Genomic DNA, 13,224 nt, shown 5'->3' on the forward strand with positions numbered 1-13,224 from the left:
TAATTGAAAAGAAGGACGAGGAAAAAATCAGATAACTTCTTCATGGTACCTCGTCGGGGAAGTCTAATAATGTTTGTACATAATTTCTAAATCTTTAACCCCATAGCCACGACTAAGTCAAAACAATATATCTAAGAAGAAATATCCAACAGTGATTTAACATGCGTTTGCTGTAAAAAAAAAAAAAGTTCAATGATGTTAAAAAGAGAGATTATCTGTAACTTAAAATATGGGAATATATCACAAAACTAATGTATTTTGGCTTAATATTAATAATTATCGCACACTGGGATGCACACCTGAGTTGCCAGTCAGAGTTGTTTAAAGTCACGTTGTTATGTGAAGGAGCCTCAGTCACGAGGATACAACCTCACAGTAATTGTGTCCTGCTCAGCTTTACACCTCCGTTAAAGTAAGTCTTGTCTAGTTGTATGTTAAACTGGTAAGTGAGGAAATAGTTAAGGAAACACAATGAATGTAAGAGATGTACAGTAAGTGCAGAGACGTAGTGTAGATACGAAAGTATGATGAATGAACAGGTACAGTAAATATAAAATAATAATGAATGCATTGTTGAGCCAATAATCCTTTTTTCAGATGGCTACTGAAAATATCACTTCATCGAAACCCTGTGCATCAGAGAAGATGAAAATACAATAATGTCGTGTGTTAACTGAGAGGTGGACAAATTTATGTTTTTTGTTTGTTTGTTTGTTAGTTTCTTATGCACCATGACAGTAAAAATATGTCGACTTTTAAGAAATTGAATGTTTAAAGGCACTATGACCCACGACTAGAACGTCTCATTATTTCAAGGAAAAAGTGTCAGCAAAATGATTAGTTCACACTACAGACGTCTCAGAAGTAACACAGTTTTTAGACGGTGTTTACCTGGAGTTTACCTGGAAAGAGTTCCGGGGGTCAACGCCCCCGCGGCCCGGTCTGTGACCAGGCCTCCTGGTAAAACTGTCAGCAGTGCGGGTAGGGCGGCCTAATTCAAATCATCTCCGAAAAAGAAGAGACAACCGCTATGCATGATGATACTGGGCAGGGCATGGTGATGCAGGATCGAATCCTGGTTAGCTGCACATCTGTTAATGATTCAGAAACATATGTTTCGTGATTTCATTAATATGTAGACTGCTCATGAAGACTGGTACCCAAACAGGATGAGGATGAAATGAGCATCTGAGGCTCCACGGCCACGCATGTTCTCCCATCAGGGATAACACACCCAGTTCCACTGGGGCCTTGGTGTTTGAGAACTGTTGGTCCAATGGATAGAGTGATGCATACATTGTCATGTTCTCACAGGGCTGAGCATGTTGACGTAGCATCGAATCCTGGCTGGCCAAAGATCTGTTAATGATTCAAAATAACTTGTTTCATAATTCCATTAATATATAGACTGCTCATGAAGGCTGGTACCCAAACAGGATGAGGCTGAAATTAGTCTCTGAGGCTTCATGGCTACACATGTTCTCCGATCAGGAAAAACCCGCCCAGTTCCACTGGGCGCCTGGTGGTTTGAGAATTGTTGGTCTTGTGTATAGACTGATGCATACGTTGTCCTGTTTTCACACGGCTGAGCATGGTGACGCAGGATCAAATCCTGGCTAGCAACAGTTCAGATAATGATTCAAACTGACTTGATTCATGATTTCATTAATATATAGAATGCTCGTGAAGGCTTACTAAACAGGATGACATTGAAATTGTAGATGAATGGTTCAGAGAACCGACATGTTGAATTATACACATGTGCAACTCTTGGGTTTCTCTGTTGAGGAAACGTTTCTCCACACAGTGGCTTCATCAATCCATACAAAGGAGAAACTTGAAGAACAGGAATAGAATGAGGTAATCAGTCCCTCAGCCTTGAGTCTATGTGGTCAGTCCATCAGTCTTGAATAGAATACGGAATATGAGCGGAGAAGCAGCTTATAAACCTTAGACAGGTGAGGGGCAGCAGTCGTAGGTGGTGTCACATTTGTCCAATGTGGAAGCAGGTCGTGCCCAAGGGTTAGGCAAGTGACCTACTTCCACATTGGACAAATGTGACACCACCTACGACTGCTGCCCCTCACCTGTCTAAGGTTTATAAGCTGCTTCTCCGCTCATATGCCGTATTCTATTCAAGATTGATGGACTGACCACATCGACTCAAGGCTGAGGGACTGATTACCTCATTCTATTCCTTACCATGAGGCAGGCCAGTACAACATGGGTTCGAATCCTTGGCTAGCGCAGTGTTGTTATTGATATATATATATATATATATATATATATATATATATATATATATATATATATATATATATATATATATATATATATATATATATATATATATATATATATATATATAAAATGCCGTGCAGAACAAGAAAAACTGATCAGTTAGCAAGAACTCATTTAAAATTAAGTACTTTCCTAAATTTTCTCTTTTATATTTACAGATACATTTTTTTAATTTTTGTTAATGTAGAATTTATTAATTCTGTGAGAAAAGAACCTTAGAAAATTTACCTAACCTTATTATAATATGCGCAATTTAATTTAGCCTAATTATTGCATACACAAATTTTTGCTTACCTTATTCGGCAAGAAGAGCATTGCAAGTTTTCCCTATTCGGAACTACATTAAACACACAAAATATATATATATATATATATATATATATATATATATATATATATATATATATATATATATATATATATATATATATATATATATATATATTTATCACACCGGCCGATTCCCACCAAGGCAGGGTGGCCCGAAAAAGAAAAACTTTCACCATCATTCACTCCATCACTGTCTTGCCAGAAGGGTGCTTTACACTACAGTTTTTAAACTGCAACATTAACACCCCTCCTGGGCTGGTTTCTTTTTCTGTCTCATAAACACGCTAGATAACAGGGATATCTTGCTACTCCTACTTACACTTTGGTCACACTTCACAGACACGTACATGCATATATATATACATACATCTAGGTTTTTCTCCTTTTTCTAAATAGCTCTTGTTCCTCTTTATTTCTTCTATTGTCCATGGGGAAGTGGAAAAGAATCTTTCCTCCGTAAGCCATGCGTGTCGTATGAGGCGACTAAAATGCCGGGAGCAATGGGCTAGTAACCCCTTCTCCTGTAGACATTTACTAAAAAAGAGAAGAAGAAAAACTTTATATATATATATATATATATATATATATATATATATATATATATATATATATATATATATATATGTCGTGCCGAATAGGCAGAACTTGCGATCTTGGCTTAAATAGCAACGCTCATCTTGCCATATAAGACAAGCGAAAATTTATGTATGCAATAATTTCTCCAAAATCATCCTGAACCTAATTGAAAAAAATATATTTCACTATGTTTGTTTAGTATTAAATTATTATAAACAAATCTAAAATATATTTAGTTGGATTAGGCTAAAATAAATTGTTCTTGTTATAATAAGATTAAGTAAGTTTTCTAAAATTCTTTTGGTGCAAAATTAAAAATTTTTACATTAACATTAATGAAAAAAATATATCTTTAAACGTATAAGAGAAAATTTTAGGAAGCACTTAATTTTAATGAGTTCTTGCTAACTGACCAGTATTACACATTCGGCACGACATACATATATATATATATATATATTTATATATATATATATATATATATATATATATATATATATATATATATATATATATATATATATATATATATATATATATATACTCGTTTTCTTAGTTTCTCTGTATTATAACTGAAGAAGCCACTAGTGGCGAAACGTGTCATTTGATAAATATCGTGAACTGTACATATGTGACTTTTTCCACAACATTCTCCAAAGTTTCTAATCAGGCTTTAGATCATACTCAACTGACACCTCCCTCATTAATCTGATGGATTACATGAGAACTGAAATCTCAGTAGGGAACCTCATATAAATGATAATCTTAGACTTGCAAAAGGCCTTCGATATTGTCAACAACAATATAATATGTAAGAAACTTCAAGGAATCTTCATAGGTTCCGTAGACTGGTTTAAGTCCTCCCTTAGCATCAGGACACAAATTGTGAAAATCAGCAAAAGAGAATCAGAACCCTTGTCGATAGCATGTTGCGTTCCAAAGGGTAGTATTCGGGGTCCCTTATTATTCCTATGTTATGTAAACGACATGCCCATCAGTGTCCAGTGCAAACTCCTACTGTATGCAGATGACAGTGCTCTGTTAGCGTCAGGTACAGGCCCACAAGATATAGCTAATGTAATAACACTGAAGCAAATGGATAGTAGACAACAAACTATCGTTAAACCTCGGGAAAACGGAAGCCATATTCTTTGGCATGAAACAAATTGAGAAGGGTAAACAATTTTAATATCCGGTGTAATGGGGAACCCATTACTTCAGTTTCCTCTGTAAAATATCTGGGAATTCCCTATGACCCATGCATGTCAGGAGAATTGATAGAGAACAGCGTAGTAAAGAAAGTAAATGCCAGACTGAAGTTCCACTACAAACAAGCACGGTGTCTACATACTGAGGCTCGCAGGACCTTGTGTCTAGCCCTTATACAATGTCATATGGACTACGCTTGTTCTTCATGGTACTCTGCCTTGACAAAAAACTGAACGATAGACTGCAAATCACCCAGAACAAAATGGTAAGATTCATCCTGGACCTGAGTCCAAGAGAACATGTAGGCTAGGATGAATAACAACAATTGGATATGCTAAATGTTGAAGACAGAGTAAAACAACTGAAGTTAAATCAAATTTATAAAATTGCTCACAGTGTCCAGAATATCTTGCTGCCAGTTTTGTCAAGGCTGAGAACCCAAGCAATCACAGTACTAGGGGGAGAGAGCACAACTTTGTAGTACCCACAGTCAGTGGCCAGGCTTCAAACACCTTTTATTGTACAGCAATAAGCGAATGGAACAGACTGCCTGCACATGTCAAAGCCAGTCATAGCATGAACCAGTTCAAGAAGAGAGCCAAAAGGTGCCTAATGAATGTAGCGACAGAAAGGGAGGAGAATTATTTTTTATTTTTTTAGCTAACACACATGTAAATATAAATAATTCACTTTACCTTATTCCTAGTATATCTCCTTTATAGTATAATAAGAAGACATATTCTCTTTCATAGTATTACAATAGTAAGGAATTAAAAGGACCCCAATGGAAATAAGTCACTGACTTTTTTTGGATAATCCTAGGTTGTTTACACATATGCTGCTATGTTTCATAATCTGTAACTATATTTGTGTATTCCTGAATAAACTTACACCAGTATGGAACCCCTACATCTGGTCAAGTGTATCAAAACAATGGAGAAAGTTCAAAGATTCACAACAAGACTAGTCACCAAGCTATGGAGTATGTCCCATAAGGAGAGGTTAAGGTACTCAACATTCATCGATTACTGGCACTTTCAAATTTTCAATGAAATTGTGGTCTTTCCCTCAGTTTTCTCATTTGGAAACCTTGTTTTTTCACTTTTGGGGATTCTTCACTGACCCTATCACGACCATTGTCTTCTGGTAGATACTAAATAACCCCTAAAAACACTAAGAGTCAAGGAGCCATGCTGGGGCTGTTACACTCGTGACCGTGGTGTATGCACGCAGTGTTTGCATGTGTGTTTGTGTGTGTGTGTGTGTGTGTGTGTGTGTGTGTGTGTGTGTGTGTGTGTGTGTGTGTGTGTGTGTGTGTGTGTGTGTGTGTGTGTGTGAATGCCTGGGCACAGGAATATGTGTGCGTGATCGTGACAGCTTGAGTGCACGGGCAGTTTTGTGTGTGTGTGTGTGTGTGTACTCACCTATATGTACTCACCTATATGTGGTTGCAGGGGTCCAGTCATAGCTCCTAGCCCTGCCTCTTCACTGGTCGATACTAATTCACTCTCTCCCTGCTCCATGATATTTGTCATACCTCTTCTTAAAGCTATTTATGGAACTTGCTTCCACTACTTCACTCTCCAGATTATACCAGTTCCTGACAACTCTAAAACTAAAGAGATACTTCCTAACATCCCTCTCACTCATCTGGGTTTTCAGTTTCCAATTGTGTTCCCTTGTTTCTGTAGCCCATCTCTGAAACATTCGATCCTTGTCCACCTTGTCAATGCCTCTTAGTATTTTATACGTTGTTGTCATGTCCCCTCAATCCCTCCTATCCTCTAGTGTCACCAGGTTGAGTTCCCTTAACCTCTCCTCATAAGACATACCCCTCAGTTCCGGGACTAAGCGTGTTGCAAATTTTTGCACTTTTTCCAATTTCGTGACGTGTTTGACTAAGTGAGGGTTCCATACTGGCGCTGTGTGCGTGTGTGTGTGAGGGTTTCGTGTTCGAGGATGTATATGTATGTGTATTTGTATGTATGCATGGGTTTATGAACTTGCGTGTGTGAGTACACTCATGTGTACATGTACTTGTCTTCCTCATTACTTCAGTGATTACAGTTCTTAGAATACTGTCCGCTTTCTGTATGACCTGTGGCAGAAGCTGTACTGGAAGGTTAGTTTATAGCAAAAAAAATATCATTAAATGAATCTGTCAAATATTATATCATATGTATCGATTTTCAAAAGAAAACATAATGTGCCTTTTCACCTTGTCCAATACAAGTGTGTGAAGTTCAGGATCGCATAATTACATTTATAACCATGTCATTCATCCCATTGTTGTAACATTCCAAGCCTCAATATGTTTTTTCACAGGAGAGACTCCATCTCATCTAAGAACTCTGACTCGGTCATTCATCTGAGAACTACAAGCGGGACAATACAGAGTGGTGTAGATAGTGTTGACTCCACGTTGCCCAGGAGGTTGTCATGGCCATCACCCAGTGTACTATGCTCTTCCTTTGTGTTTCATTGGTAATGCCGAATACTTTACCGGACGATCTTAAGGTCATAAATGACCTTGGCGTAGAGCACTTGACGGGCCTTTCCCACTTGTTTAACTACTTTAAGTTCAACAAATGCCATCCAAGTAAGTTGTGTGTACTAAATGATTTGTATATTAGTATTGATAAATAAACAATTTAACTAAAATAAAAAAATATTACTTCATTTGTACAATGCTCCGAGGTAGTGGTGGGATTCTGTTTGTCAGGAGAAATTAAAGTCTTAGTCATATGACTGAGGTCATCCGCTGGTCTTCCAGTCCACTCTGCTAAAATTTTAAATATCATACCAAAACCTTTCTACTAGCGCAAAGGACAAAATGCATTTCAAGCGCTGCACGATCCGAGAATGGCATCCTTGTATTCCATAAGGTAATGTAATCGTAAATATTAGTGCAGATGCAGCATAAGTTTTTAATGCGGTTATGTATTAGTGCTGAAGATTTCAAGTAAAACGGATTTAGGATTCACAACTTATTCAATGAAAACTACAAATTAGAATATAGGCAGCCCAAAAGAAATTTATTCTTTCCTGTAAGGTACACCAGCACATTAAGTTTTTTTTTTTTTCAGATTATCAACAAAGAAGGTTAAAGGCAATTATACTAGCAAATCAGAAATTATTACATGAAAATCAGTATTTCAATTTCCCAGTATCTTTCATAAAAAAGTGAAAATGGAACCATCACAGCGAAAAATATTTCCAAAATTTGAGGAAGGTTCACCAGCACTTAAGATTTAAGTAACAGTGCATGTAAATAAGTAATTAAACTTTATTAAAACCATATGTACTTAAAGTTCAAAAATCTTTATTGGGCATAACACATGTGTAATGTGCTCACCACTGAACATTATATAAAAATTTAACTCGTAATATTTATGTGAAATAAAACACTGTGGTTTATTTCTAACCGGAAGAAACATTCTCCAGACATTTCACAGAAACCAGTTTTATTAAATCAGCATAATAAAACTTATGCAACTTAAAATGTGGAAAACACATGAGCACCAAAATTAGAAGACTGAGAAGTGCATCCTACAAATAATGCACTGAATTCAACGAAACGTGCCCATGCTTAGCCTAAAACCACGAAACTTTTCATCCAATTCATAAGCAGAATCAACCATTCAAGACTGGTTCTTTCCATAATTATTGTATTTTAATCAGGAAAAGCGGTAAATCAGTAGGGGTCATAGAGCACCTGTGGAATGGGATGTATTGAGATTCGATTCAAGCAAGATAAGTTCAGGTCCTCAGCAGCTTCAAGACATAATCCAATAATATAAAAATAATGCCATTGAAATTCACACATCTGAAAATTAACGCTAAAGTTAACTTTGAGATGTGTGTAAATTAGAAGCCGATCAAAAGGATATTCTCCAGTAATTGATCTGATTTCCACGATTCCAATTTATTTACAATTTGAGTATAATTTCAGATACGCATATACTCGACTAATGGAAATAATTTTTGTTACTGAATATATATTCATTAACGTTTTGAAACCCAAGAGCAAAAGCACTCTAGACTTACTGAATGTAAATATTAATATTTATTCAATACAAATAGCAAATTAGTACTTAAGCAACCCAATGAGAATTTTTTTCCGTGTAATAAGATCGGCTATAAACGCTTAACCATTGGTGTATGTTAGTTGGAAGTACTTTTTAATGATACACAAATAACCCGCACGACGACGTTTCGGTCCGACTTGGACCATTGACAAAGTCACACTAACCAGAAGTGGAGCAGGACGGCTATGTATAGGCAGGAAGAGGTGGTGGTAGTAGTAGTATTAGTACAAGAATGGTATATAATACCGACAAGATGAAATTAAGACACATGCGCAACACCCGGGCATCCCTATCGTAGACGTTTCGCCATCCAGCCAGCCACTGGATGGCGATACGTCTACGATAGAGATGCCCGGATGTTGCGCATGTGTCTTAATTTCATTTTGTCGGTATTATATAACATTCTTGTACTAATACTACTACTACCACCACCTCTTCCTGCCTATACATAGCCGTCCTGCTCCACTTCTGGTTAGTGTGACTTTGTAAATGGTCCAAGTCGGACCGAAACGTCGTCGTAAGCTTCTTTCTTTTATGTCCGGGTTATTTGTGTATCGTTCCAGTCCCGGTATTGTGCCTTTTTTTGTTACTTTTTAATGAATTTGAGATTTATATGTACCAGTTTACAAATTGCATAGTTTATTTTATAAACTTGAACTTTCTTAAAATAAATCGTAGGTTTTTCCTAGAAGATTGTAGAAATTTTTAAACAGAATACAAATGCAAAAAGAAAATTGAGAAATGTTGACAACTCTCGTATTTACAGCAATTAAAATTTCCATGAGTTTATTGCGCCCTTAAATTAGGTATCAGTAGGCTCATACAAATGTTCTGTTTATAACTGATCGCCTAATCTTAGTTCCTTCACATTTACGACCCTGGTTAACTATTGCTAGGTGAAGGTCCGTAGAGCACTTGACAAGTGCACGTGCACTCTGTTCAGTTTTATGAGGACCATTCTCCAAATTAATTTTCGAGAGACAGTTTTAAAAATCCTCTTTTGTTCCATGTTAAAGGAAGATTAGCATTTTTGCGTATGAAGGAACCATTTTTTCCACTTTTCATCTAAACACATGATGGAAGGTGCTCTAGATCCAAGGAAGACGACTTATTATCCACTTGCATGCATCGAATCTCGTTGTCTCCCATTCCTCAGACACTTTATAATTTCTACTACCTTAGCTCTTTCACTGATCTAAGTAAAACAATTATGTATGGTATCCATTCTTAGTAGGTGATAAAACAATAGAAAGAATGAAATGTTTCTTGGGTATAGGCTATGTTGGGGAGAATTTTCTTGAATTTTGTACAATAATTGGGGTATGTATTGTCTGATATGCTTTCTCCGTTTAGTGCGGTTATAGATTGGTACCTACCTGGTACCTACCTGGACGGTATTCAGGGGATCAAGAAAGATTTCTCTTGATTTTTCTACTCAGTTATGTGAAATAATTGTGTGAGATAATTGTGTGTGACCTCAAGGCAATTGTTAAAAGTTTGAATGTATGTTCATAAACCTTAAATAGCACATGCTTATTTAATTTCTTTCTACTCTACATATTTACTTACAAAAATGCTGGGAAATCTTGGAGAAAAGTTTTGATTGATCCTGGCTATTGCAGGTGGCAATTTGCTTTTTGTTTGTGAAGAAATTGGGAAAGTTCAAATACTGCTAGTCATGCAATTATTTTCGAGTGTTGCATGATATTAGTTTCAACTCTCCAGTGCTGATAACGATGATACAACTTCAAAGCGGCTTGAAGTTTATTGTACTGGAGAAGTTTTGCATGCAATATTTCGATATAAATGAGTTACTCCTGGTCTCCTTGTTCTATTGTTTGGTATGTGAGTGATAGAAAACGGTGTTTTGAAGAGGATAACTGCACTAGAACATCTTTTTACTAAGAAATACACCAAAAAAAAACCCGATTTCCGCGCAAAAAAAATTTTTTTTGAGACGGTAGGCCTGCCGACGTTTTCTAGGCCTATATCTCGGAAGTAACTTTTTCACATATTTCGCTAAAGTACACCATTATTAATGATTGTATTGAAATGATTTTCACTGACAATATAAAACAAGGTGTGTTTGAAAATCTGATGATTCTTTTTTTGGAATATATCAAATATTTTTGATTTTGTGGGAGGTAAAAGGCAGATATTTTGGTGAATGCAAAAAAGTCTATCAAATGTATTTTTTTTTTCCATGATAATAAGATAGATGAAACATGTGCATCCAAAATTAGTGTCAGATGTATTCTAACGGTTGGGATTGTCGGAAGTGCCACTCGAAGTGCCATTTTGTCATACTTTGCTGCCATATATGAAGTCACTGAAATATTTTTTTTCTCTGTTGTTTGTTGGCCAATCATACTGAAACTTTGTCACATTCTTCTACATATGAACCTCTAAATGTACACCAAAAATAAAAAAAATTGGTTGAAAAATAAAAGAGTTGGCCAAATTCAGGGACTCTAGCCTTAAGCTGGTGTTCCAGTCAGCTCCAGTTTTAACACTGGTGAACTAAAGCTTGGGAAAGATTTATGAAACTATTATCACGTGCAAGTGCCTCTCTGGTTAAATTAACATAGATCATGTCGGATTGTGGTTTTTGTGTGTTAACTTGATAAAATTTCTTTTCATCGGAAATATATTTTGAACATTGGTATGTATTAGAAAATGTTCTGCAGGGAATATTTATTATGTGTTTCATGCAAAACTGGGCTTTATTAAGTATACAGAAACAGAGATACATCGCCTTAAACGACAACCTAGCACCTTGAGGGAAAGCTCATTTACCTTCATTACGTTGTATCTACGATTTCGCATGCTTTAAAATTTATTGTAGGACCGAATATCTTAATAAATACTCCCTTACATTGGTTCTTTCTCGCTTTCTGTTAGCATTCCTCATTGTTTGGTACTGTTATTTACGTGTGTGAAGTCCAAGCTCACTGTTTAACTTCTAAATTGGTATCGCTTTTTTTCACAGAATGGCAACTGCCAGTTCTATTGGCTGATTCATCTAGAGAAAAAATCTGATAAATTTTGGGTTGAGGCTGAATAGGTGAATTTTTGCCAACTATGTTAATAAATTTGTCAGTAAAATATTTTTAAAAGAGGAGAATTCATCAAGTGGTTCGATTCAAACCTTCAGCATTTGTGTTTTTATCAGGGAAAGTTTTACATTGTTTTTGGGGCATGTAAGTTTTGATTTGGCAATTTTATTAAAAAAAATTATATATGTAGGATAAGAGAAGAATGTCTGTTCTGATCTGAAAGCTAAGTGAGGTTTCTAACTTAGTTTTGGTCAAAAAAATTACCTAACATTTTGTAATTAAGTAGGTATGTAGAGTAGGAAAATGAGTAAAAAAAGTATGTGATATGGTTGGTTAATGAATATAGCCTGGAGTTTTACAACTCACATTGGGTTCAATCCCCACCCGTACCCTGGTTTGTTTGCAATCGTGTTATTACTATTTCGTGAGTCATAGATCAAAATGTTTACTATACATTATATTTAACACACCGGCAGTCCCTTACTGAGGCAGGGTGACCCAGGCAATGTGACGAACTCTATCATCGTCATTCAATCACTCTCCTGCCAGAAGCGAACTGATTTCCCATTTCAGACGAAAGCACCAAGTCGCAGTACTCCCACCCCTCCTCACAGGCCAGGCACTGTATTTTCCAGTTTCATTACTCAAGTCTAGCTAACTATTTACTCAGAATATCTTCATAAATGTTACACTGCTTACACTCCAATAGCATGTCCATTAGCCCATAGAATGTCCAAGCTCTTAACACCCCCTTCTTGGGGCAAATGGCCATAAAATTAGAATTTCGAACTGAACTCCCTATAGTGGATAGAGTAACTCAATATAAGGTCAGTGAGCCCATATAAATGGAATTCTGATGGTTAGTTTTCAAGCAATTGCTAATCAGCGAATCTCCCTAATTTATTATGGCCTGCCCGTTTAATGGAGTATAAATTTGGATGTTGCAAACTTGCAATGGTACAGCAAATAACTATTTTTTTAATTTATTATACAAACAAACAATATAAAAAACATAAAAGGAACTTGTATCCAAACCTTTTTTAGGTATTAGAAAAATATAAAAAGAAACCAAATTGCTACATTGACACATTACAAAGGGATAACATTTTCAAGTCCCATATTCCTGAATTCCATGAGAAAGAACAGTCATTGTATATTACTAATTGCTAGAATCGAAGGATATGAAGCAATTTTTATCCTTCTTTATGCATAGATGTACTTTCCATACGGAACAGTAAAATGACAATGTGGTATAATTGTTCTTGTTGCTGCAATACTTACAAGTACGTACCTTGCCATTCACTGGCCAGTGAGGTAGCGTTTGATCTTCCTTCACAGTGTCATCAGGCCTTATTGCACGTTGGTACTGCTTAGCAACTAGCAATTGCAAGCTTGGCAAATCATTAGTGTCACTACTGGAACTACTTGTTGAAGCTCTTTTAGTTCTGCTGGTTCATCCCAATCTTATTTCCTTTGGATCTTGCAGTGATAGAGATATCATTCCTGAAACTCTTCAGTGGCATGAACTTGGTATTGATTGATTTACAATCATGGCAGTAAAGAAGCCATGCATTCACAACAGCCAGATCAAGAACATAGGCAAACAGCCGCATGTACCAACGTTTAGATTTCATAGGTGTTTTGTGTAGATGCACCAACATGTT

General features: G+C 36.3%; 1 protein-coding gene across 1 annotated transcript in view; it reads left to right on the forward strand.

Moving 5' to 3' along the window:
* The first annotated feature begins 312 nt into the window (after positions 1-312).
* The window catches only part of LOC128703331 (C-type lectin domain family 17, member A), a 31,305-nt gene continuing 18,393 nt past the window's right edge, over positions 313-13,224 (forward strand). Inside the window, exons 1-2 of the mRNA XM_053797958.2 lie at positions 313-412; positions 6,742-7,015. Of these exons, the coding sequence (XP_053653933.2) occupies positions 6,856-7,015 (160 nt within the window). The 5' untranslated portion in view covers positions 313-412; positions 6,742-6,855. The remainder of the gene's footprint in view (positions 413-6,741; positions 7,016-13,224) is intronic.

The sequence above is a fragment of the Cherax quadricarinatus genome, chromosome 15, assembly GCF_038502225.1.
Source record: "Cherax quadricarinatus isolate ZL_2023a chromosome 15, ASM3850222v1, whole genome shotgun sequence".
Classification (NCBI taxonomy): Eukaryota; Metazoa; Arthropoda; class Malacostraca; order Decapoda; family Parastacidae; genus Cherax; species Cherax quadricarinatus.